This window comes from Salmo salar, chromosome ssa07, assembly GCF_905237065.1.
Source record: "Salmo salar chromosome ssa07, Ssal_v3.1, whole genome shotgun sequence".
Taxonomy (NCBI): domain Eukaryota; kingdom Metazoa; phylum Chordata; class Actinopteri; order Salmoniformes; family Salmonidae; genus Salmo; species Salmo salar.
Genome location: NC_059448.1, coordinates 63,606,635 through 63,633,086, shown reverse-complemented (window position 1 = coordinate 63,633,086; position 26,452 = coordinate 63,606,635). Strand labels below are relative to the sequence as shown.

The following is a 26,452-nucleotide window of genomic DNA, read 5'->3' as shown; positions in this document are numbered from 1 at the left end:
CTGACTGGTTCTACTGTTGTTCTCCTCTCTGACTGACTGGTTCTGCTGTTGTTCTCCTCTCTGACTGACTGGTTCTGCTGTTGTTCTCCTCTCTGACTGACTGGTTCTGCTGTTGTTCTCCTCTCTGACTGACTGGTTCTGCTGTTGTTCTCCTCTCTGACTGACTGGTTCTGCTGTTGTTCTCCTCTCTGACTGACTGGTTCTGCTGTTGTTCTCTCTGACTGACTGGTTCTGCTGTTGTTCTCCTCTCTGACTGACTGGTTCTACTGTTGTTCTCCTCTCTGACTGACTGGTTCTACTGTTGTTCTCCTCTCTGACTGACTGGTTCTGCTGTTGTTCTCCTCTCTGACTGACTGGTTCTACTGTTCTCCTCTCTGACTGACTGGTTCTACTGTTGTTCTCCTCTCTGACTGACTGGTTCTACTGTTGTTCTCCTCTCTGACTGACTGGTTCTACTGTTGTTCTCCTCTCTGACTGACTGGTTCTGCTGTTGTTCTCTCTGACTGACTGGTTCTGCTGTTGTTCTCTCTGACTGACTGGTTCTGCTGTGGCCTCTTCTGTAATTTTACCCATTTTTCTCCCTCAATTTCCTGGTATCCAATTGATAATTACAGTCTTGTCTCATCACTGCAAGTCTCTCACGGACTCGGGAGAGGCGAAGGTCCAGAGCCATGTGTCCTCCGAAACACGACCCGCCAAGCCGCACTTCTTCTCGACACACCGCTCGCTTAACCTGGAAGCCAGCCGCACCAACGTGTCGGAGGAAACACTGTAGAGTTGGCGACGGCAGTCAGTGTGCATGCGCTTGGCCCACCACAAGGAGTTGCTAGAGCCCATTCGGACATGGACATCCCAGCCGGCAGAACCCTCCCCTAACCCGGACCACGCTGGGCCAATTGTGCGCCGCCTCATGGGTCTCCCGGTCACGGCTTGCTGTGACACAGTCCGGGATCGAACCCGGGTCTGTAGTGACACCTCTAGCACTGCAATGCAGTGTCTTAGACCGCTGCACCACTCGGGAGTTCTTCCAGCCTGACTTACTGACTAACTGACCTAACTTTGGCCTTTTCTTCCAGCCTGACTTACTGACTGCTCCTATTTCTGACTGACTGACTTGCTGACTGTCTCTCCACCTCCTCTCCTCTACCTCTTCCTGCTGAACCACTCTATTCTGGTCTCCGGCTAGTTGGGATGGATGCTGCTGTTATTGCTGTTAGCTGGGGGAATACAGTAGCCTATTATAGCCCATCTATAATGTATGATGTCTCAAGATGTGTCTACAATATGTATAAAGTTGTTTCTCAAGACAACATTCATGATCTTTATCTCCTATATGTCTGTCTTTGTTTTCATGTGTACATCTACAATGTCTCTGTTATGTTTTGTTTGCATGCTTCATACTCAACATATAGTCCCAAAAAACGCCTTGGATTCCTGCTTAGAATGGGAATCCACATCCATCCTAAATGGACATCAGAGGACAGAGGGAGAGGATAGGGAGACATACATGGAGATAGACAGGACATGAAGAAACAGAGAGACTCCTGGGAGTAATTCTACTGAGGGTACTAAGGGTGTATATACTGTAGACAACAGGAGACAGGGCATGGAGAAACAGAGAGACTCCTGGGAGTAATTCTACTGAGGGTACTAAGGGTGTATATACTGTAGACAACAGGAGACAGGACATGGAGAAACAGAGAGACTCCTGGGAGTAATTCTACTGAGGGTACTAAGGGTGTATATACTGTAGACAACAGGAGACAGGGCATGGAGAAACAGAGAGACCCCTGGGAGTAAATCTACTGTGGGGCCCCCTAGTGGCGCAGCGGTCTAAGGCACTGCATCGCAGTGCTAGAGGCATCACATCTGGCCCTGATTGGGAGTCCCATAGGGCGACACACAATTGGCCCAGCGTCTTCCAGGTTTGGCCAGGGTAGGCCGTCATTGTAAATAAGAATTTGTTCTTAACTGACTCGCCTAGTTAAATAAAATACTAAGGGTGCTTATAGACAACAGGAGACAGGACGTGGAGAAACTGAAAGACTTCTGGGACCATTTCCTCTCTATTTGAATCTCCGTCAGTTTGTCTCATCCATCTTCCCAGTTATTGTATCAGGTATCCTGGGGTTGTGTTCCAAATGTCTCCCTATTCCCTATATAGTTCACTAGTTTTGACCCTATCGTGTCCCCTGTCAATGGGCCCTGGTCAAAAGTAGTGCATTATAAAGGGAATAGGTTTCCATTTGGGACGGAGACAGGGCCGTGGGCCAGCAGTGCTAGACATACTCAGCCCTGTAGAGAGAGTCTGTGGTGTGGGACTGTAATTTCAGAACTTCCCAGGTGACCAATACTCCACTCAAACACCACTCACCAACACAGTGATTTCCTCAAATACCAACCAGGGAGGTGGGAAGCTGTGTAGGCCCTAGTGGTAACCATGCATCCCAAATGGAAACCTGCTCCCTTTATAGTGCACTACTTTTGACCAGGGCCCATAGGGAATAGGGTGCTTTTGACCAGGGCCCATAAGGAATACAGTTATATTTGACCAGGGCCTATAGGCAACAGGGTGCTGTTTGACCAGGGCCCATAGGGAACAGGGTGCTATTTGACCAGGGCCCATAGGGAACAGGGTGCTGTTTGACCAGGGCCCCATAGGGAACAGGGTGCTGTTTGACCAGGGCCCCATAGGGAACAGGGTGCTGTTTGACCAGGGCCCCATAGGGAACAGAGTGCTGTTTGACCAGGGCCCCATAGGGAACAGGGTGCTGTTTGACCAGGGCCCCATAGGGAACAGGGTGCTGTTTGACCAGGGCCCCATAGGGAACAGGGTGCTGTTTGACCAGGGCCCCATAGGGAACAGGGTGCTGTTTGACCAGGGCCCCATAGGGAACAGGGTGCTGTTTGACCAGGGCCCATAGGGAACAGGGTGCTGTTTGACCAGGGCCCCATAGGGAACAGGGTGATGTTTGACCAGGGCCCATAGGCAACAGGGTGCTGTTTGACCAGGGCCCATAGGGAACAGGGTGCTGTTTGACCAGGGCCCATAGGGAACAGGGTGCTGTTTGACCAGGGCCCATAGGGAACAGGGTGCTGTTTGACCAGGGCCCATAGGGAACAGGGTGCTGTTTGACCAGGGCCCATAGGGAACAGGGTGATGTTTGACCAGGCCCCATAGGGAACAGGGTGCTGTTTGACCAGGGCCCATAGGCAACAGGGTGCTGTTTGACCAGGGCCCATAGGGAACAGGGTGCTGTTTGACCAGGGCCCATAGGGAACAGGGTGCTGTTTGACCAGGCCCCATAGGGAACAGGGTGCTGTTTGACCAGGGCCCATAGGGAACAGGGTGCTGTTTGACCAGGGCCCATAGGGAACAGGGTGCTGTTTGACCAGGCCCCATAGGGAACAGGGTGCTGTTTGACCAGGGCCCATAGGGAACAGGGTGCTGTTTGACCAGGGCCCATAGGGAACAGGGTGCTGTTTGACCAGGGCCCATAGGGAACAGGGTGCTGTTTGACCAGGGCCCATAGGGAACAGAGTGCTGTTTGACCAGGGCCCATAGGGAACAGGGTGCTGTTTGACCAGGGCCCCATAGGGAACAGGGTGCTGTTTGACCAGGGCCCATAGGGAACAGGGTGCTGTTTGACCAGGGCCCATAGGGAACAGGGTGCTGTTTGACCAGGGCCCATAGGGAACAGGGTGCTGTTTGACCAGGGCCCATAGGGAACAGGGTGCTGTTTGACCAGGGCCCATAGGGAACAGGGTGCTGTTTGACCAGGGCCCATAGGGAACAGGGTGATGTTTGACCAGGGCCCCATAGGGAACAGGGTGCTGTTTGACCAGGGCCCATAGGGAACAGGGTGCTGTTTGACCAGGGCCCATAGGGAACAGGGTGCTGTTTGACCAGGGCCCCATAGGGAACAGGGTGCTGTTTGACCAGGGCCCCATAGGGAACAGGGTGCTGTTTGACCAGGGCCCATAGGGAACAGGGTGCTGTTTGACCAGGGCCCATAGGGAACAGGGTGATGTTTGACCAGGGCCCATAGGGAACAGAGTGCTGTTTGACCAGGGCCCATAGGGAACAGGGTGCTGTTTGACCAGGGCCCATAGGGAACAGGGTGCTGTTTGACCAGGGCCCATAGGGAACAGGGTGATGTTTGACCAGGGCCCATAGGGAACAGGGTGCTGTTTGACCAGGGCCCATAGGGAACAGGGTGATGTTTGACCAGGGCCCCATAGGGAACAGGGTGCTGTTTGACCAGGGCCCATAGGGAACAGGGTGCTGTTTGGAACCCACATGTAGATCCACTAGCTGAATTCCAAAGAGTAGAACGGTAGAAGTTAAAAGTATTGTTTGTTATTCAGAGTCTCATCACACTCTTCACCTTTCATTCTATTGCATCACTTGAGAAGGATGCTACAAAGTGAATGACGTAGCGTCCTCCAGATCTGTGTATTTCACCATTCCTTCTTTCTAGTGCATGCAGCTGAGTTCTCTCTCCTGTTGCTTATAGTAATTGTTGAAGTCTCACCACCTAAAATACACTGAGTGTACGAAACATTAAGAACACCTTCCTACTAATGCTTCCCACAGTTGTATATAGACGCGGGAAGAAGTTTGTGGGTGGGGGGGGACTGCGATTTTCTTCGTCGATAGGGGTGAGCGTGAAAAACCCAGCAGCGTTGCAGTTCTTGACACAAACCAGTGAGCCTGGAGCCTACTACTATACCCTGTTCAAAGGCTCTTAAATATTTAGTCTTGCCCATTCACCCTCTGACACATACACCATCCATGTCTCAACTGTCTCAAGGCTTAAAATCCTTCTTTAACCTGTCTCCTCCCCCTTCATCTACACTGATTGACATCAATAAGGGATCATAGCTTCTTTCACCTGGATTCACCTGGTCAGTCTACGTCATGGAAAGTAAAAAGGTGTTCCTAATGTTTTGTCCACTCAGTGTATATGCAATACTCATATTTCCATATCTGTGGCTTGTTTCTTGTTCCTTGACAAAAGTATTTATTCTGTATCTACAGTGGGACAAATTGGGCAACTGATTGTGTTGAGAATTAGATTTCTTGCTTTAAATTCACTTTCTTTTTCCTTTTCTAATAGGGATACTGTTTGCTCAGAAAAAAACTCTGTTGTTTAAAAAAGAATCTGTTGTTACAATGGGTTTTCAGATCCACTCTCTCCTCCCTTTCCATCCTCCTCTTCCTCTCTCTCCTCCTCCTCTTCCTCTCTCTCCACCCCCTCCTCCTCTTCCTCTCTCACCTCCGCCTCCTCTTCCTCTCTCTCCTCCTCCTCCTCCTCCTCTTCCTCTCTCTCTCCTCCTCTTCCTCTCTCCTCCTCCTTCTCTCCTCCTCCTCTCCTCCATCCTCTCCTCCTCTTCCTCTCTCTCCTCCTCCTCCTCTTCCTTTCTCCTCCTCCTCCTCTTCCTCTCTCTCCACCCCCTCCTCCTCTTCCTCTCTCACCTCCGCCTCCTCTTCCTCTCTCTCCTCCTCCTCCTTCTCTCCTCCTCCTCTCCTCTCCTCCATCCTCTCCTCCTCTTCCTCTCTTTCTCCTCCTCCTCCTCTTCCTCTCTCTCTCCTCCATCCTTTCATCTCCCACCCCCAATCTTCTCCTCCTCCATCCTCTCCTCTTCTCCTCCATCTCCTCCTCCATCCATCCTCTCCTCTATCTCCTCTCCTCCTCTCCTGTCCTCCTCCTCTCCTCCATCCTCTCCTCCTCCATCCTCTCCTCCTCTCCTCTCATCTCCTCCTCCATCCTCTCCTCTTCTCCTCCATCTCCTCTCCTCCTCTCCTGTCCTCCTCTCCTCCATCCTCTCCTCCTCTCCTCTCATCTCCTCCTCCATCCTCTCCTCTTCTCCTCCATCTCCTCTCCTCCTCTCCTGTCCTTGCAGAGAGTTTTCCAAGGAGAGAGAGAAGGCCAAGGCCAGAGGAGACTTCCAGAAGCTGAGAGAGAAGCAACAGCTGGAGGAGGACCTGAAGGGTTATCTGGACTGGATCACACAGGCTGAAGACATTGACCCAGAGAACGAGGAGGAGGGGCTCGACGAGGAGAAGCCCAGAAACCGTGAGTGCAGTCTGGGGAGAGGAGGGAGGGAAAGAGAGGGAGGTTATGGAGGTGGACAAGATTCAATGAAATGGAGGATGGTGGGATTAGTTGTGTGTTTGTATGTAGGTGTCATTTGTGTTGGGTGTGTGTAGGTTTACGTGTGTGTGTGTGCACCGGGCGTGTGTGTGTTGGGCAAATGAGTATTGTCAGAGAGGAGTTACCAATCAAGTGCAACAGTTGTGGCAATCAATACTTTTCCACCTGAGCCTCCGAGCGCTCTACCATCAGTACAGATGTGTGTGTGTGTGTGTGTGTGTGTGTGTGTGTGTGTGTGTGTGTGTGTGTGTGTGTGTGTGTGTGTGTGTGTGTGTGTGTGTGTGTGTGTGTGTGTGAATGAGTTGTCTCTCCTATCCTGTAGCTCAGTACAGGGCCTCCCAGGCAGTTCATTGCAGCGTGGTCCTAAATCACAGTGGATGGGATTGGCAGTCTCTCCCCTCTACGGTCAATGGGCTATGAATTCCCCTAACACCACCATGCTGTGATACCATTCCCCTAACACCACCATGCTGTGATACCATTCCCCTAACACCACCATGCTGTGATACCATTCCCCTAACACCACCATGCTACGATACCATTCCCCCTAACACCACCATGCTACGATACCATTCCCCCTAACACCACCATGCTGTGATACCATTCCCCCTAACACCACCATGCTGTGATACCATTCCCCCTAACACCACCATGCTGTGATACCATTCCCCTAACACCACCATGCTACGATACCATTCCCCCTAACACCACCATGCTACGATACCATTCCCCTAACACCACCATGCTGCGATACCATTCCCCCTAACACCACCATGCTACGATACCATTCCCCTAACACCACCATGCTGCGATACCATTCCCCCTAACACCACCATGCTACGATACCATTCCTCCTAACACCACCATGCTGTGATACCATTCCCCCTAACACCACCATGCTACGATACCATTCCCCTAACACCACCATGCTGTGATACCATTCCCCCTAACACCACCATGCTGTGATACCATTCCCCCTAACACCACCATGCTGCGATACCATTCCCCCTAACACCACCATGCTGTGATACCATTCCCCCTAACACCACCATGCTACGATACCATTCCCCTAACACCACCATGATACGATACCATTCCCCCTAACACCACCATGCTACGATACCATTCCCCCTAACACCACCATGCTACGATACCATTCCCCCTAACACCACCATGCTACGATACCATTCCCCCTAACACCACCATGATACGATACCATTCCTCCTAACACCACCATGCTGTGATACCATTCCCCCTAACACCACCATGCTACGATACCATTCCCCCTAACACCACCATGCTACGATACCATTCCCCCTAACACCACCATGCTGGAGTTACGATGGGGGAGGGGGTTAAGATGGGGGAGGGGGTAAAGATGGGTGAGGGGGTAAAGATGGGGGAGGGGGTAAAGATGGGGGAGGGGTTAGGGGGTAATGAACACCAGGAAGCCTGAGATTTGCTGTGTCAGACAAAGCACTCCTACTGTAACACACACACACACACACACACACACACACACACACACACACACACACACACACACACACACACACACACACACACACACACACACACACACACACACACACACACACACACACACAAACACATTGACTTTGGCATCAAGCAGAGACCTGTTACAAGCTCAACTGCTGCTGATGTAGAAGGAACAGGCCATAATGTCTCTAATGTACATGTAAATCACAGTACAGTAGCAGTGCTGTCCCTCTGTCGTCCTCTGAGCCAGGCTCAGTCAGGGCTGTAATGGAAGATTCTACACTGGCTTCATAGAGAGAAGCATGACCGTAACACAGACTTTATCCTCCTGGCCTTCATGTAGATGTGAAGAGAGACCCAGCTTCTCTCCCTTATTCTACCTTTATCTCTTTATGTATCGCTCTCTCTCTCTCTCTCTCTCTCTCTTTCTCTCTCACTATATATATCTCTCTCTCTCTCTCTCTCTTTCTCTCTCACTATATCTCTCTCTCTCTCTCTCTCTCTCTCTCTCTCTTTCTCTCTCACTATATATATCTCTCTCTCTCTTTCTCTCTTTCTCTCTCACTATCTCTCTCGCTCTCTCTTTCTATCGCTCTCTCTCGACCTCTCTCTTCTCTCTCTTTCCATCCTCGACGTCTCGCTCTGTCTTTCTCTCTCTCTCTCAAATCAAATCAAATCAAATGGTGTTAGTCACATTCGCCGAATACAACAGGTGTTAAAATTAAAGAGCAGCAGTAAAATAGATAGACTATATACAGGGGGGTACCGATACAGAGTCAATGTGCGGGGGCACCGGTTAGTTTTCTCTCTCTCTCTCTCTCTGCTTCAAACATCAAAAGTCATTTACAACTGAATCTATTTTCCTCATATTTGATTAGCCAAGCCTGTCTACTGCCATATCCCTCTCTTTCTCCCTGACTCATTCCTCCCCTTTCCCTCTGTCTCACTCACACATCTGCACCTATGGTACACCCACAGTGACCGGTAATTGGATGTCATTGGCTTCAACAGTTGAAGATGTTTTATCTTCTCTGTGTTCATGGTCCAAACCTGCTGCCTCTCACTGTGTCCCATTACCATTACCTGTGTTAATGAGATCTGACTGCCTGTCTCTGTCTGCCCGTCTGTCTGTCTGTCTGTCTGTCTGTCTGTCTGTCTGTCTGTCTGTCTGTCTGTCTGTCTGTCTGTCTGTCTGTCTGTCTGTCTGTCTGTCTCGTCTGTCTGTCTGTCTCGTCTGTCTGTCTGTCTGTCTGTCTGTCTGTCTCTCTGAGTGTCTGTCTGTCTGTCTGTCTGTCTGTCTGTCTGTCTGTCTGTCTGTCTGTCTGTCTGTCTGTCTGTCTGTCTGTCTGTCTGTCTGTCTGTCTGTCTGTCTGTCTGTCTGTCTGTCTGTCTGTCTGTCTGTCTGTCTGGCTGGCTGGCTGGCTGGCTGGCTGGCTGGCTGGCTGCCTAGTACTGTAGGTCAGGTCGTTGTGGTCACCTAGTACTGTAGGTCAGGGGTCACCTAGTACTGTAGGTCAGGTCGTTGGGGTCACCTAGTACTGTAGGTCAGGGGTCACCTAGTATTGTAGGTCAGGGGTCACCTAGTACTGTAGGTCAGGCGTTGGGGTCACCTAGTACTGTAGGTCAGGGGTCACCTAGTACTGTAGGTCAGGTCGTTGGAGTCACCTAGTACTGTAGGTCAGGCGTTGGGGTCACCTAGTACTGTAGGTCAGGCGTTGGGGTCACCTAGTACTGTAGGTCAGGCGTTGGGGTCACCTAGTACTGTAGGTCAGGTCGTTGAGATCAGCTAGTACTGTAGGTCAGGCGTTGGGGTCACCTAGTACTGTAGGTCAGGGGTCACCTAGTACTGTAGGTCAGGCGTTGGGGTCACCTAGTACTGTAGGTCAGGGGTCACCTAGTACTGTAGGCCAGGTCATTGTGGTCACCTAGTACTGTAGGTCAGGCGTTGGGGTCACCTAGTACTGTAGGTCAGGCGTTGGGGTCACCTAGTACTGTAGGTCAGGGGTCACCTAGTACTGTAGGTCAGGCGTTGGGGTCACCTAGTACTGTAGACATGGATTTAGAGTAGGGACTATGGTCTGTATTTGGTGGGGGGAAGTCTTCTGTTGGCGTAGTGTGGTCCACTAACATTTCACTTTAATTGGGTGACATCAGAGTTGGGACGTCCCAAGGATTCTGTTTAGACCATATAGTGAGGGCCAGAGTAGTGCTGAGTGATGGGGTGGCTAATCAACTCACTGTCTACAGCCTCTCTCTCTCAGTGGCAGACCGCCAGCACTGTTTGTCTGACTGGCCACACAGGTGCGCATATTTTTTGAATTTATTTTTAACCTTTATTTTTAACCCTGGAGCCCTGGGTCCCTGCAGCCCTGGAGCCCTGGGTCCCTGCGGCCCTGGAGCCCTGGGTCCCTGCGGCCCTGGAGCCCTGGGTCCCTGCGGCCCTGGAGCCCTGGGGCCCTGGAGCCCTGGAGCCCTGGAGCCCTGGGTCCCTGGAGCCCTGGAGCCCTGGGTCCCTGCGGCCCTGGAGCCCTGGAGCCCTGGAGCCCTGGAGCCCTGGAGCCCCAGTATGTGTATGGATGCATCCCAAATGGCACCATTCTCCCTGTACAGTAGGGTGTCCAATCAAAACGCGTCTTTTGACCATTGGGTAAAATAATATTATCGTGTAGATAATCTTCTAAGAAAACCAATGGTTGAAACCTCGCGTCTCCATCATAATACGTTCAAAAGTTATTGGAGGTTATACCCTTGAAGGATGATGGCCAGAATTAGGGTGTCACGTCCTGACCATAGAAATATGTTATTTTCTATGGTAGAGTAGGTCAGGGCGTGACGGGGTGGTTTTCTATGTTTTCTATTTCTATGTTGTCAGGGTCTAGTTTTGTATTTCTATGTTGGGGTTTTGTTTGGGATGATCTCCAGTTAGAGGCAGCTGGTCCTCGTTGTCTCTAATTGGAGATCATACTTAAGTAGGGTTTTTTTCCACCTGGGTTTGTGGGAGATTGTTTTTTGAGTAGTGTATGTTTCACCTCTGCGTCACGGTTTGTTGTTTTGTTCTTTAGTTTATGTATTGCATAGTTTCACAGTGTAAATAAAATGTGGAACGACACACACGCTGCACTTTGGTCCGCTTCTCCTTACGACCACCGGGACATAGGGGGACTAAATCAGCTCGGGTCGTGCTCATTTAGTTTTTTACGACCCGCGCAAACTGCTTTGATGACGACCTCCACAAAATGTAAAATCCTCAAAAGTTGTTAGGGGAAACCTGCACTGCTATGACAACAGAGCTCGCTGCTTATTATTGGATGTATTAGGAGACTAAATTTGACTATCTGATATAATAGTAATGATATGTTAGAGAAAGACCCCACTGGAAGATTCAGAACATTCAGAATCACAGAGACTGGAGACTGGACATAACACACAGAGACTGGAGACTAGACATAACACACAGAGACTGGAGACTAGACTTAACACACATAGACTGGAGACTGGACATAACACACAGAGACTGGAGACTAGAAATAACACAGAGAGACTGGAGACTAGACTTAACACACAGAGACTGGAGACTGGACATAACACACAGAGACTGGAGACTGGACATAACACACAGAGACTGGACATAACACACAGAGACTGGAGACTAGACATAACACACAGAGACTGGAGACTGGACATAACACACAGAGACTGGAGACTGGACATAACACACAGAGACTGGAGACTGGACATATCACAAAGAGACTGGAGACTAGACATAACACACAGAGACTGGACATAACACACAGAGACTGGAGACTAGACATAACACACAGAGACTGGACATAACACACAGAGACTGGAGACTAGACATAACACACAGAGACTGGAGACTGGACATAACACACAGAGACTGGAGACTGGACATAACACACAGAGACTGGACATAACACACAGAGACTGGAGACTAGACATAACACACAGAGACTGGAGACTAGACATAACACACAGAGACTAGACATAACACACAGAGACTGGAGACTGGACATAACACACAGAGACTGGACATAACACACAGAGACTGGAGACTAGACATAACACACAGAGACTGGACATAACACACAGAGACTGGAGACTAGACATAACACACAGAGACTAGACATAACACACAGAGACTGGAGACTAGACATAACACACAGAGACTAGACATAACACACAGAGACTGAAGACTAGACTTAACACACAGAGACTGGAGACTAGACATAACACAGAGACTAGACATAATACACAGAGACTAGACATACCACACAGAGACTAGACTTTACACACAGAGAATGGACATAACACATAGAGACTGGAGACTAGACATACCACACAGAGACTAGACATACCACACAGAGACTAGACATAACACACAGAGACTAGACATAACACACAGAGACTGGACATAACACACAGAGACTGGAGATTAGACATAACACACAGAGACTAGCCATACCACACAGAGACTGGAGACTGGACATAACACACAGAGACTGGACATAACACACAGAGACTGGAGACTAGACATAACACACAGAGACTGGACATAACACACAGAGACTGGAGACTAGACATAACACACAGAGACTGGAGACTGGACATAACACACAGAGACTGGAGACTGGACATAACACACAGAGACTGGACATAACACACAGAGACTGGAGACTAGACATAACACACAGAGACTGGAGACTAGACATAAAAAAGAGGACATAACACACAGAGACTAAACATAACACACAGAGACTGGAGACTAGACATAACACACAGAGACTGGAGACTAGACATAACACACAGAGACTAGAGATAACACACAGAGACTGGACATAACACACAGAGACTGGAGACTAGACATAACACACAGAGACTAGACATAACACACAGAGACTGGACATAACACACAGAGACTAGACATAACACACAGAGACTAGACATAACACACAGAGACTAGACTTAACACACAGAGACTGGAGACTAGACATAACACACAGAGACTGGACATAACACACAGAGACTGGAGACTAGACATAACACACAGAGACTGGAGACTGGACATAACACACAGAGACTGGAGACTAGACTTAACACACAGAGACTAGACATACCACACAGAGACTAGACATAACACACAGAGACTGGAGACTAGACATAACACACAGAGACTGGACATAACACACAGAGACTAAACTTTACACACAGAGACTGGACATAACACATAGAGACTGGAGATTAGACATACCACACAGAGACTAGACATACCACACAGAGACTGGACATAACACACAGAGACTAGACATACCACACATAGACTAGACATAACACACAGAGACTGGAGACTAGACATTACACACAGAGACTGGAGACTAGACATAACACACAGAGACTGGAGACTAGACATAACACACAGAGACTGGAGATTAGACTTACCACACAGAGACTGGACATAACACATAGAGACTGGAGACTAGACTTTACACACAGAGACTGGACATAACACATAGAGACTGGAGATTGGACATACCACACAGAGACTAGACATACACAGAGACTGGAGACTGGACATATCACACAGAGACTGCAGACTAGACATAACACACAGAGACTAGACATAACACACAAAGACTAGACATAACACACAGAGACTGGAGACTGGACATAACACACAGAGACTGGAGACTGGACATATCACACAGAGACTGCAGACTAGACATAACACACAGAGACTAGACATAACACACAGAGACTGGAGACTGGGCATAACACACAGAGACTGGAGACTGGACATAACACACAGAGACTGGAGACTAGACTTAACACACAGAGACTGGAGACTAGACTTAACACACAGAGACTGGAGACTCGACTTAACACACAGAGACTGGAGACTAGACTTAACACACAGAGACTGGAGACTAGACATAACACACAGAGACTGGAGACTGGACTTAACACACAGACTGGAGACTGGACTTTACACACAGAGACTGGACATAACTCATAGAGACTGGAGATTAGACATAACACACAGAAACTGGAGACTAGACATAACACACAGAAACTGGAGACTAGACATAACACACAGAGACTGGAGACTAGACATAACACACAGAGACTGGAGACTAGACATAACACACAGAGACTGGAGATTAGACTTACCACACAGAGACTAGACATACCACACAGAGACTAGACTTAACACACAGAGACTGGAGACTAGACTTAACACACAGAGACTGGAGACTAGACATAACACACAGAGACTGGAGATTAGAATTACCACACAGAGACTGGACATAACACATAGAGACTGGAGACTAGACTTTACACACAGAGACTGGACATAACACATAGAGACTGGAGATTAGACATAACACAAAGAAACTGGGGACTAGACATAATACACAGAGACTGGAGACTGGACATAACACACAGAGACTGGAGACTAGACATAACACACAGAGACTGGACTTTACACACAGAGACTAGACATTACACACAGAGACTGGACATAACACACAGAGACTAGAGACTAGACATAACACACAGAAACTGGAGACTAGACATAATACACAGAGACTGGAGACTGGACATAACACACAGAGACTGGAGACTAGACATAACACACAGAGACTGGACATAACACACAGAGACTGGACATAACACACAGAGACTGGACATAACACACAGAAACTGCCAGACAGATATATGATCAGCTGCTGTCCAGTGTAGTATGTTGTTGTTGTTCCCCAGGCTTATTTTAGCACCGTGGCCTTTGAGATCCTGAGGCCTCAGGGGTCTACTGTGTCCTGGGCTGTCCTGTTGTCAGAGCTCAGATGGGAACACACAAACACAAAAACACACACGCATGCTCACACACACAGCAACAACACACACACACACACACACACACACACACACACACACACACACACACACACTCACAAAACACACACACACTGGCTGACAGGCAGCATCACAGGTCACTCCTACAGATCAGTAGTAGAGATGAGGACAGGAGGGAGATAAAAGGCCTTATCCCTCGAGGCTTTAGCTCAGCAGGCTGACACAGTCTTGTGGTGAGCAGATGACTTGGGTTAAACTTTAGCTTTAATTCCTGCACTTCTACTAAACAATGTTTGCAATATCCTTCAGCAGGTCTCATGGTTGTAGGAAGTCAGCCAAGCCTGGTGTGATAGACTGAGGCTGAGGGACTGAGAGACGGGTCACAAGGCTTACTCACAGTAGCTAAATGAAGATACAGCCAAGTGAGACAGATAGGCTATTTAATACCACTCTGCAATCAGGAGACCAAGAGAGAGAGAGAGGGAGAGGGAGAGGGAGAGGGTAAAGAAAATGAAAAAATGAGATGAGCCAGATACTTTATTTCTGTCCCACAGTTGTCGAGGATAGATAGAGACGGAAGTGGATTGATTGATTGACAGACTGGTTATTTTGCCCCCAGACAGACGTGTTTTTAGTAGAGAATTAGAGAGACAGTTTTTAGTGTTGTTTATGCCTCATGCTCAGGAGATCCCATACTGATCAATGTACATTTTGTCATCTACTAAAACAGTTATTGTAGCATAAAAACAACAATTGGGCTTGTGTCATGGTGTATGGAGAAGAGTAGGGAGGGCAAAATTAGGATGGGGGATGAAGGACCAAATCTATGACAGACAGAGCTCTGAGCAACATTGCCATCTAGAGGCAGGACTGTATCCTCTCTCTGTCGCTGTCTCTCTCTCAGTCTGTCGCTCTGTCTCTCTCGCTGTCTGTCTCTCTGTCTCTCTATCTCTCTATCTCTCTCTCTCTCTCTCTCTCTATCGGTCTCTCTGTCTCTCTCTCTCTGTCTGTCTCTCTCTGTCGGTCTCTCTCTCGCTGTCGCTGTCGCTGTCTCTCTATCTCTCTGTCTCTCTCTCTGACTCTCTCTCTGACTCTCTCTCTGACTCTCTCTATCGGTCTCTCTCTCTCTCTGTCTGTCTGTCTCTCTCTCTGTCTCTCTCCCTGTCTCTATCTGTCTCTCTCTCTCTGTCTCTCTCGGTCTCTCTGTCTCTCTCTCTGTCTCTCTCTCTGTCTCTCTCTCTGTCTCTCTGTCTGTCTCTCTGTCTCTCCCTGTCTTTGTTTCTGTTTCTGTCTTAGTTTTTCTCTCTCTCTGTCTGTCTCTCTCTGTCTCTAGGTCTCTGTCAATTCAATTCCAATTCAAGGGGCTTGATTGGCATGGGAAACATATGGTTTATTTTTTTTGTATTTTTGTTTTTCTCTTGTCTCATCGCTGCACCTCCCCAATGGCCTCGGGAGACAAAGGTGGAGTCATGCGTCCTCTGAAACATGACCCGCCAAACCGCGCTTCTTAACACTGTGGCAGGCACCCAGCCCGCCACAAGGAGTCGCTAGAGCGTGATGAGCCAAGTAAAACCCCCGACCAAACCCTCCTGTAACCCTGACGAAGTGTGGCCCATTGTGCGCCGCCCTATGGGAATCCCGATCAATATAAATAGTTATATATTGATGTTAGACTGGAGGCTGTATAGTTATAGTTATATATTGATGTTAGACTGGAGGCTGTATAATTATAGTTACAGATTGATTTTAGACTGGAGGCTGTATAGTTATAGTTATATATTGATGTTAGACTGGAGGCTGTATAGTTATAGTTATATATTGATGTTAGACTGGAGGCTGTATAGTTATAGTTATATATTGATGTTAGACTGGAGGCTGTATAATTATAGTTATATATTGATGTTAGACTGGAGGCTGTATAATTATAGTTATATATTGATGTTAGACTGGAGGCTGTATAGTTATAGTTATATATTGATTTTAGACTGGAGGCTGTATAGTTATAGTTATATATTGATGTTAGACTGGAGGCTGTATAGTTATAGTTATATATTGATGTTAGACTGGAGGCTGTATAGTTATAGTTATATATTGATGTTAGACTGGAGGCTGTATAGTTATAGTTATATATTGATGTTAGACTGGAGGCTGTATAGTTATAGTTATATATTGATGTTAGACTGGAGGCTGTATAGTTATAGTTATATATTGATGTTAGACTGGAGGCTGTATAGTTATAGTTATATATTGATGTTAGACTGGAGGCTGTATAGTTATAGTTATATATTGATGTTAGACTGGAGGCTGTATAGTTATAGTTATATATTGATGTTAGACTGGAGGCTGTATAATTATAGTTATATATTGATGTTAGACTGGAGGCTGTATAGTTATAGTTATATATTGATGTTAGACTGGAGGCTGTATAGTTATAGTTATATATTGATGTTAGACTGGAGGCTGTATAGTTATAGTTATATATTGATGTTAGACTGGAGGCTGTATAGTTATAGTTATATATTGATATTAGACTGGAGGCTGTATAGTTATAGTTATATATTGATGTTAGACTGGAGGCTGTATAGTTATAGTTATATATTGATGTTAGACTGGAGGCTGTATAGTTATAGTTATATATTGATGTTAGACTGGAGGCTGTATAGTTATAGTTATATATTGATGTTAGACTGGAGGCTGTATAAATATAGTTATATATTGATATTAGACTGGAGGCTGTATAGTTATAGTTATATATTGATGTTAGACTGGAGGCTGTATAGTTATAGTTATATATTGATGTTAGACTGGAGGCTGTATAGTTATAGTTATATATTGATATTAGACTGGAGGCTGTATAGTTATAGTTATATATTGATGTTAGACTGGAGGCTGTATAGTTATAGTTATATATTGATGTTAGACTGGAGGCTGTATAAATATAGTTATATATTGATGTTAGACTGGAGGCTGTATAGTTATAGTTATATATTGATGTTAGACTGGAGGCTGTATAGTTATAGTTATATATTGATATTAGACTGGAGGCTGTATAGTTATAGTTATATATTGATGTTAGACTGGAGGCTGTATAGTTATAGTTATATATTGATGTTAGACTGGAGGCTGTATAGTTATAGTTATATATTGATGTTAGACTGGAGGCTGTATAATTATAGTTATATATTGATGTTAGACTGGAGGCTGTATAGTTATAGTTATATATTGATATTAGACTGGAGGCTGTATAGTTATAGTTATATATTGATGTTAGACTGGAGGCTGTATAGTTATAGTTATATATTGATGTTAGACTGGAGGCTGTATAGTTATAGTTATATATTGATGTTAGACTGGAGGCTGTATAGTTATAGTTATATATTGATGTTAGACTGGAGGCTGTATAGTTATAGTTATATATTGATGTTAGACTGGAGGCTGTATAGTTATAGTTATATATTGATGTTAGACTGGAGGCTGTATAGTTATAGTTATATATTGATGTTAGACTGGAGGCTGTATAGTTATAGTTATATATTGATGTTAGACTGGAGGCTGTATAAATATAGTTATATATTGATGTTAGACTGGAGGCTGTATAGTTATAGTTATATATTGATGTTAGACTGGAGGCTGTATAGTTATAGTTATATATTGATGTTAGACTGGAGGCTGTATAGTTATAGTTATATATTGATGTTAGACTGGAGGCTGTATAGTTATAGTTATATATTGATGTTAGACTGGAGGCTGTATAGTTATAGTTATATATTGATGTTAGACTGGAGGCTGTATAGTTATAGTTATATATTGATGTTAGACTGGAGGCTGTATAGTTATAGTTATATATTGATGTTAGACTGGAGGTTGTATAGTTATAGTTATATATTGATATTAGACTGGAGGTTGTATAGTTATAGTTATATATTGATGTTAGACTGGAGGCTGTATAGTTATAGTTATATATTGATATTAGACTGGAGGCTGTATAGTTATAGTTATATATTGATGTTAGACTGGAGGCTGTATAATTATAGTTACAGATTGATTTTAGACTGGAGGCTGTATAGTTATAGTTATATATTGATGTTAGACTGGAGGCTGTATAGTTATAGTTATATATTGATGTTAGACTGGAGGCTGTATAGTTATAGTTATATATTGATGTTAGACTGGAGGCTGTATAGTTATAGTTATATATTGATGTTAGACTGGAGGCTGTATAATTATAGTTATATATTGATGTTAGACTGGAGGCTGTATACTTATAGTTATATATTAATGTTAGACTGGAGGCTGTATAATTATAGTTATATATTGATGTTAGACTGGAGGCTGTATACTTATAGTTATATATTGATGTTAGACTGGAGGCTGTATAGTTATAGTTATATATTGATATTAGACTGGAGGCTGTATAGTTATAGTTATATATTGATGTTAGACTGGAGGCTGTATAGTTATAGTTATATATTGATGTTAGACTGGAGGCTGTATAGTTATAGTTATATATTGATGTTAGACTGGAGGCTGTATAGTTATAGTTATATATTGATGTTAGACTGGAGGCTGTATAGTTATAGTTATATATTGATGTTAGACTGGAGGCTGTATAATTATAGTTATATATTGATGTTAGACTGGAGGCTGTATAGTTAAAGCTTTGAGATATGTCACTGTTTGATGCCCCAGAACCTTTTCTCCCAGATAATGGATTCCTCTGATCTGTGTGTGTGTGTGTGTCTATGTGTGTGTGTGTGTGTGTGTGTGTGTGTGTGTGTGTGTGTGTGTGTGTGTGTGTGTGTGTGTGTGTGTGTGTGTGTGTGTATGTGTGCGTGTGTGTTACGGGGATGAAATGTACTATGCCAATGACTGTGTATTCTCAACGTTAAGACCTGCAGAAACAGGTGTGTATTTACTGTTTTGTGTTTGAGTCCTTGTGTGTATGTTGTCTTTTGTGATATGTGGGTGTACCATGTGTATGTGTGTGTGTGTAACATGTTTGTTGTGTGTGTGTGTGTGTGTGTGTGTGTGTGTGTGTGTGTGTGTGTGTGTGTGTGTGTGTGTGTGTGTGTGTGTGTGTGTGTGTGTGTGTGTGTGTGTATCTTTGTCACTGGGTGGACTGCATACCCTGAATGACCGTCCCATCTTGTTTGAGGAAGGAGTGACCCTGGCCGACTTGCTTGACAAGAAGAAGGGGAAGTTTGCTTGGTTTAGTCACTCCAGTGAGACCCATGGTAAATGCCTGCCCCTCCCTCGGTGTGTGTGTGTGTGTGTGTGTATCCCGTGTGTGTTCTGGTTTCCCAGTTTTGTGTTGGTGTGTCATCAATGGCCCCGTCTCCTGTGTTGACGGGCTTTCTGTTCCTTGTGACGTGTGTGTGTGTTGTGTGTGTTGTCAGTCAGTCAGTGTGTGTGTTGTGTGGCTGTGTGTCTCTCTGTGCCAGGACTACTCAACAGAAGAAGGGGTTTGAAGTGAACTGAGCTGGATATTACTGCACCCTCAGAACTAGAATTACATCATAGTTCTATTACTGCATCTCTCCTCAATATTGACTTTAGAGTTTATTTAACAGGTCTCCTGCCTCTGACTCTCTCTCTCTCTCTCTCTCTCTCTCTCTCTCTCTCTCTCTCTCTCTCTCTCTCTCTCTCTCTCTCTCTCTCTCTCTCTCTCTCTCTCTCTCTCTCTCGTGTTCTTTAGTTGTTTCTGTGGGGAAAGGATTGTGTGCAGTGCTGGTGGTGTGATTTGTCCTCTATGAGCTGTGGCCTCTTGGACTACACATGTACAGTGTGTTGGACTGTGTGCAGACTGCGTTGTGGGAGTAATTCTGTCTGTGTGTGAGTGTGTGTGACTGAATATGAGCGTACGTGTCACGTGCTCTCAGCCGTCACTCTCTGTTTCCAGGTAACAGTCACCGTTTACACTTCCTCCGCGGAGCAGTGAAGACAAACGCTGCTATCCTTCGTAAGGCGTGTGCGTCTGCATGTCAGAGTCCACTACTATACCTCCACCTACTGAACTCTGTATAACCTGCAAGCAGACTGCAAGGCCCCCTCTGCCTCTTACCTCCCTCAATGCATCCACCTGCGGTCCTCTACTGGTCTTCAATGCTTCTTAACTACAACTCTTCTCTACTCCAGTCGATGAGGCTAGTGGGGCAGTGATCTGATCTGTGATCCGTCTCTCTTCTGTCTCCTTAGGAAGGGCTAAACATCTCCGGGTTCTGTCTCAAATAGCACCCTATTCCCTATGTAGTGCACTACTTTAGACCAGGGTCCACAGAGCCCCTATTCCCTCTGTAGTGCATTACTTTAGACCAGGGTCCACAGAGCCCCTATTCTCTATGTAGTGCATTACTTTAGACCAGGGTCCACAGAGCCCCTATTCCCTATGTAGTGCACTACTTTAGACCAGGGTCCACAGAGCCCCTATTCCCTATGTAGTGCACCACTTTAGACCAGGGTCCACAGAGTCCCTATTCTCTATGTAGTGCACTACTTTAGACCGGGGTCCACAGAGCCTCTATTCCCTATGTAGTGCACTACTTTAGACCAGGGTCCACAGAGCCCCTATTCCCTATGTAGTGCACTACTTTAGACCAGGGTCCACAGAGCCCCTATTCCCTATGTAGTGCACTACTTTAGACCAGGGTCCACAGAGCCCCTATTCCCTACGTAGTACACTACTTTAGACCAGTTGTAGTTCTGAGTTGTAGTTCTGTTGCCACTGTTTAATCCCTAATCCTGGATCACGTTCTGGATGAATATTCTGAATGATGACGGTCTGCATGTTAACCTCATGTTCTGAATATAACTAGTAGGATGAAACAATATAATCTGACAAGTTTTAGTTTGGTTTTCGACAAGTGCTGTAAAGCTGCTTGAAATATCTGGAGTTTACCAACGTATGTTGTTGCATGTTGCTCTTGTTTCATCCGCTTCCAGATATTTTTCTTGGATGATTTTTTTATAACATGGACAGCCTTTTTTGTAGACAGAAGCTCCTCTTCCTGTATGACCTTCAACCTGCCTGCTGGATGAACTGCATGTTAGTTTGGAACGGCCTCCTCTTCTTCTTCAAATGAGGAATTTTGCAAGACAGAATTTGTGCTCTAAACTAAGAGCGATGTCAACTCTTGCCTGCCCTCTGAGTCTGACCTGGATGTTGTACCATTTTCTTCCATGGCGTTTTTCATGTTTCTTTAAAGCTCCTTTATGACACTGTCATTTAGTGAACCATGATGTGAGGCTCAGGGTTTTTACAATGTGTTTTAGCACCAACATGAGCAGAGTTTAAAAGCTTTGAAAGTAATTCATTGGATAGACTAGCTCTTGGATAGAGCAATGCCCCCTCTCGGTCGCTCTCTCTATCCTCCCTCTCCCTCTCGGCCCCCCCTTCCACCTTCTTTCTCTCTCTCCCTCCCTCCCTCCCTCCCTCTCACCCTCCTGTCCTTCTTTCACCTCTCTCTCTCCCCCTCCCTCTCCCTCCCTGCCCTCCCTCCCTCCTGTCCTCCTCCCCCCTCTCTCTCCTCCCTCTCCTTCCTTCCTTCCTTCCTTCCTTCCTTCCTTCCTTCCTTCCTTCCTTCCTTCCTTCCTTCCTTCCTTCCTTCCTTCCTTCCTCCTCCTCTCCTTTCCTTCCTTCCTTCCCTCCCTCCCTCTCTCCACCCTCTCCCCCCAACTCACCCTCCCTCCCTCCATCTCACCCTCCTGTCCATCCCTCCCTCCCTCTCGCTCTCCCTCCCTCCCTCCCTCCCTCCCTCCTGTCCTCCTCCCCCCCTCTCTCCACCCTCTCCCCCCAACTCACCCTCCCTCCCTCCATCTCACCCTCCTGTCCTCCCCCTCTCCCTCCTTCCCTCCCTCCTTCTCACCCTCCTGTCCTCCTCCCCCCTCTCTCTCTCAGTCTATCCGGCCAGCAGACAGGAACAATAGCGTAGTGAACTAGTTCAGTGTTGGACAGAAGTAGTTCTATGTTTAACAGGACTGTCCTCCAGGGCTGGGAGTTAGCTCAGACCTCTGTTATTCAGAGAAACTGGTTTTAGACATGAGGAGAGACAGGCTGGTACATGTCAAGGTGGAAGCACGGACAGGAAAGGAACGGAAGTAGATAAAGGCCTCATTGCCAAAATCACACAATCCCTTTAAGATCACTATTCCTGGTAGTGAACAGTCTCATATAAACCCTTCCTTCAAACTGCATGCAGAGACATAATAATGTTATCCAGGAGTTCATCTGACTCTGGGGAAGTAGATAAAGGCCTCATTGCCAACATCCCGAAGCATCTCTTTAAACCAAGGGAATTAATGAGTCATGATTTTATTATCATCCCCATTAGCCGATGTCAATGGTGACAGCAAGTCATCCTGGGGTCCATCTCATGACAGAAAATACATTACAGACAAAAATACTTTACAATTTACATATATTTAATACATTGACATCGACATTACATACTTATATATATATATATCTAGAATGGTGGAAGAATATGAAGGAATAGTGGTTTATTAAGACTATTCACTAGGAATATCAATTAGTTAGACTATTCACTAGTAATATTCACTAGTTAGTTAGACTATTCACTAGTAACATTCACTAGTTAGTTAGACTATTCACTGCGAACTTTCACTAGTTAGTTAGACTATTCACTAGTAATATTCACTAGTTAGTTAGACTATTCACTAGTAATATTCACTAGTTAGCTAGACTATTCACTAGGAATATTAATTAGTTAGTTAGACTATTCACTAGGAATATGAATTAGTTAGTTAGACTATTCACTAGCAATATTCACTAGTTAGTTAGACTATTCACTAGCAATATTCACTAGTTAGTTAGACTATTCACTAGCAATATTCACTAGTTAGTTAGACTATTCACTAGGAATATTAATTAGTTAGTTAGACTATTCACTAGTAATATTCACTAGTTAGACTATTCACTAGCAATATTCACTAGTTAGTTAGACTATTCACTAGTGACATTCACTAGTAGTTAGACTATTCACTAGGAATATTAATTATTTAGTTAGACTATTCACTAGCAATATTAATTAGTTAGTTAGACTATTCACTAGTAATATTCACTAGTTAGCTAGACTATTCACTAGGAATATTAATTAGTTAGTTAGACTATTCACTGGGAATATTAATTAGATAGACTATTCACTAGTAATATTCACTAGTTAGTTAGACTATTCACTAGGAATATTAATTAGTTAGTTAGACTATTCACTAGTAACATTCACTAGTTAGTTAGACTATTCACTGCGAACTTTCAATAGTTAGTTAGACTATTCACTAGTAATATTCACTAGTTAGTTAGATAATCAATGGGAACAATGGTCTTAGACCAAGAGAGGAACTAGTTAGACTTTCTGAAGCCCTACGATCAATAATGATTTAAGTTTGATAATCATCATTACACAGTAACTTACCCATCACTTGAAAATCTCAAATAAATCTATATTTATCATAGGATGTTGTTTAAAGGCCGGGATGTAGTCAGCGACGTCAGAGGTACGGGGGACAGTGTGTTTTGCGGCCACTCATGGCACAGGCTTGGACTGACAATGGTACATGATTGGAGAGTGATTGGGATGTGCTGATTGGTGCTGCTGTATCTAACTGAGGCTAAAGCATGCTGCAGGGACCACGCTCCAAGGCTGCATGTGATTGGTTAGTCCTTTGTTCTTCCAGGGTTTGTATGGGCTGGGCTGAGCTGAAATGAGCTGGGCTATATTTAGTGTTATTGTCACGCCTGCTCCCGCTCTCCCTCTCTGGCGCTCGAGGGCCCTTCATTACGCACATCTGTCACCGTCATTACGCGCAGCAGCACTCATTGGACTCACCTGGACTCCTTCCCTTTGTTGATTGCCCCGTCTAAAACTGTCTGCTCCCCCGTTTGTTCCCTGTGTCTGCATTAATGTTGTTATGTGTTCATGTCCAGACGCTGTTGTTAATTCAATGTTCACTCCCTGTACCTGCTTCTCGTCTACCAGCGTCAATCCTTACAGTTATATGCTTTGGCACCTGATCTTTAAGCTTATCGTTGCCTGTCATGCTTTGCTTAGTGTTATGTTAGGCTTAAGGATTGTTGTTTTTTAAATTCAGATGATTATTTTTTTTCTTGCGAGGGAGTGTAGGAGATCCCAAGAGAGTTAGTCTAGCTTGTTTCATGTTTTCTTTGATTTTCTTCATTCTCTCTAAGGTTTTCTTAATGGGCATAGTTGAGCTCCAGTATGAGCTTAAAGAAGGAATAATATAGAGAAATAGAATGTTTCTCTATGTTATTTAGCTGAGTTTAGCTGAAGCCTTTCTGTCTCCATGTTATTTAGCTGAGTTTAGCTGAAGCCTTTCTGTCTCCTTTCTGTCTCCATGTTGTTTAGCTGAGTTTAGCTGAAGCCTTTCTGTCTCCTTTCTGTCTCCATGTTGTTTAGCTGAGTTTAGCTGAAGCCTTTCTGTCTCCATGTTATTTAGCTGAGTTTAGCTGAAGCCTTTCTGTCTCCATGTTATTTAGCTGAGTTTAGCTGAAGCCTTTCTGTCTCCATGTTGTTTAGCTGAGTTTAGCTGAAGCCTTTCTGTCTCCATGTTGTTTAGCTGAGTTTAGCTGAAGCCTTTCTGTCTCCATGTTATTTAGCTGAGTTTAGCTGAAGCCTTTCTGTCTCCATGTTGTTTAGCTGAGTTTAGCTGAAGCCTTTCTGTCTCCTTTCTGTCTCCATGTTGTTTAGCTGAGTTTAGCTGAAGCCTTTCTGTCTCCTTTCTGTCTCCATGTTGTTTAGCTGAGTTTAGCTGAAGCCTTTCTGTCTCCTTTCTGTCTCCATGTTGTTTAGCTGAGTTTAGCTGAAGCCTTTCTGTCTCCTTTCTGTCTCCATGTTGTTTAGCTGAGTTTAGCTGAAGCCTTTCTGTCTCCATGTTGTTTAGCTGAGTTTAGCTGAAGCCTTTCTGTCTCCTTTCTGTCTCCATGTTGTTTAGCTGAGTTTAGCTGAAGCCTTTCTGTCTCCTTTCTGTCTCCATGTTGTTTAGCTGAGTTTAGCTGAAGCCTTTCTCTTTTTCCCTTTGTTTAGCTGAAGCCTTTCTGTCTCCATGTTATTTAGCTGAGTTTAGCTGAAGCCTTTCTGTCTCCATGTTGTTTAGCTGAGTTTAGCTGAAGCCTTTCTGTCTCCTTTCTGTCTCCATGTTGTTTAGCTGAGTTTAGCTGAAGCCTTCCTGTCTGGTTTTGCCTGTAAGCAGTGGCAGCTATTCCTGTGAACACAGACCTCATTCTAGAATCCCCAGAGTGGACATGAAGAGTGACAGGGCTATAAGAGGAGATTCTGATATGGGCCTCCCTCCCTCCCTCCCTCGCTCCAGCCCTTCTCACTCTCCCTCCTCTCCCTCCTCTCCCTCCTCTCCCTCTACATATCTCCCTCCCTCCATCCCTCCCTCCCTCCCTCCCATCCTCCCTCCCTCCCTCCCACCCTCCCTTCCTCCCTCGCTCCTGCCCTTCTCACTCTACCTCCTCTCCCTCTACATATCTCCCTCCCGCCCTCCCTTCCTCCCGTCCTCCCTCCCTCCCGCCCTCCATTTCTTCCTCCCTCGCTCCTGCCCTTCTCACCCTCCCTCCGTCCATCCCTCCCTCCCTTCCTCCCGTCCTCCCTCCCTCCCGCCCTCCCTCCCTCGCTCCTGCCCTTCTCACCCTCCCTCCCTCCATCCCTCCCTCCCTTCCTCCCGTCCTCCCTCCCTCCCTCCCGCCCTCCCTCCCTCGCTCCTGCCCTTCTCACTCTCCCTCCTCTCCCTCTACATATCTCCCTCCCTCCACCCATCCATCCCTCCCTCTCTCCTCTTCATTATCATTACCCCAGGAGATGTGTCAATCAGATGGGGTATTACTGAGGGACCCTGGTAGCTCCAGGCTTCTCTATCCCAGACATGGGTTTTCTACAGGTTTT

General features: G+C 45.9%; 1 protein-coding gene across 1 annotated transcript in view; it reads left to right on the top strand.

Annotated features, from left to right (window-relative positions):
* Positions 1–26,452, top strand: part of LOC106609797 (voltage-dependent L-type calcium channel subunit alpha-1C) — a 588,474-nt gene that overhangs the window by 459,514 nt on the left and 102,508 nt on the right. The window contains exon 9 of the mRNA XM_045722531.1: positions 5,908–6,080. Within this exon, the coding sequence (XP_045578487.1) occupies positions 5,908–6,080 (173 nt within the window). The remainder of the gene's footprint in view (positions 1–5,907; positions 6,081–26,452) is intronic.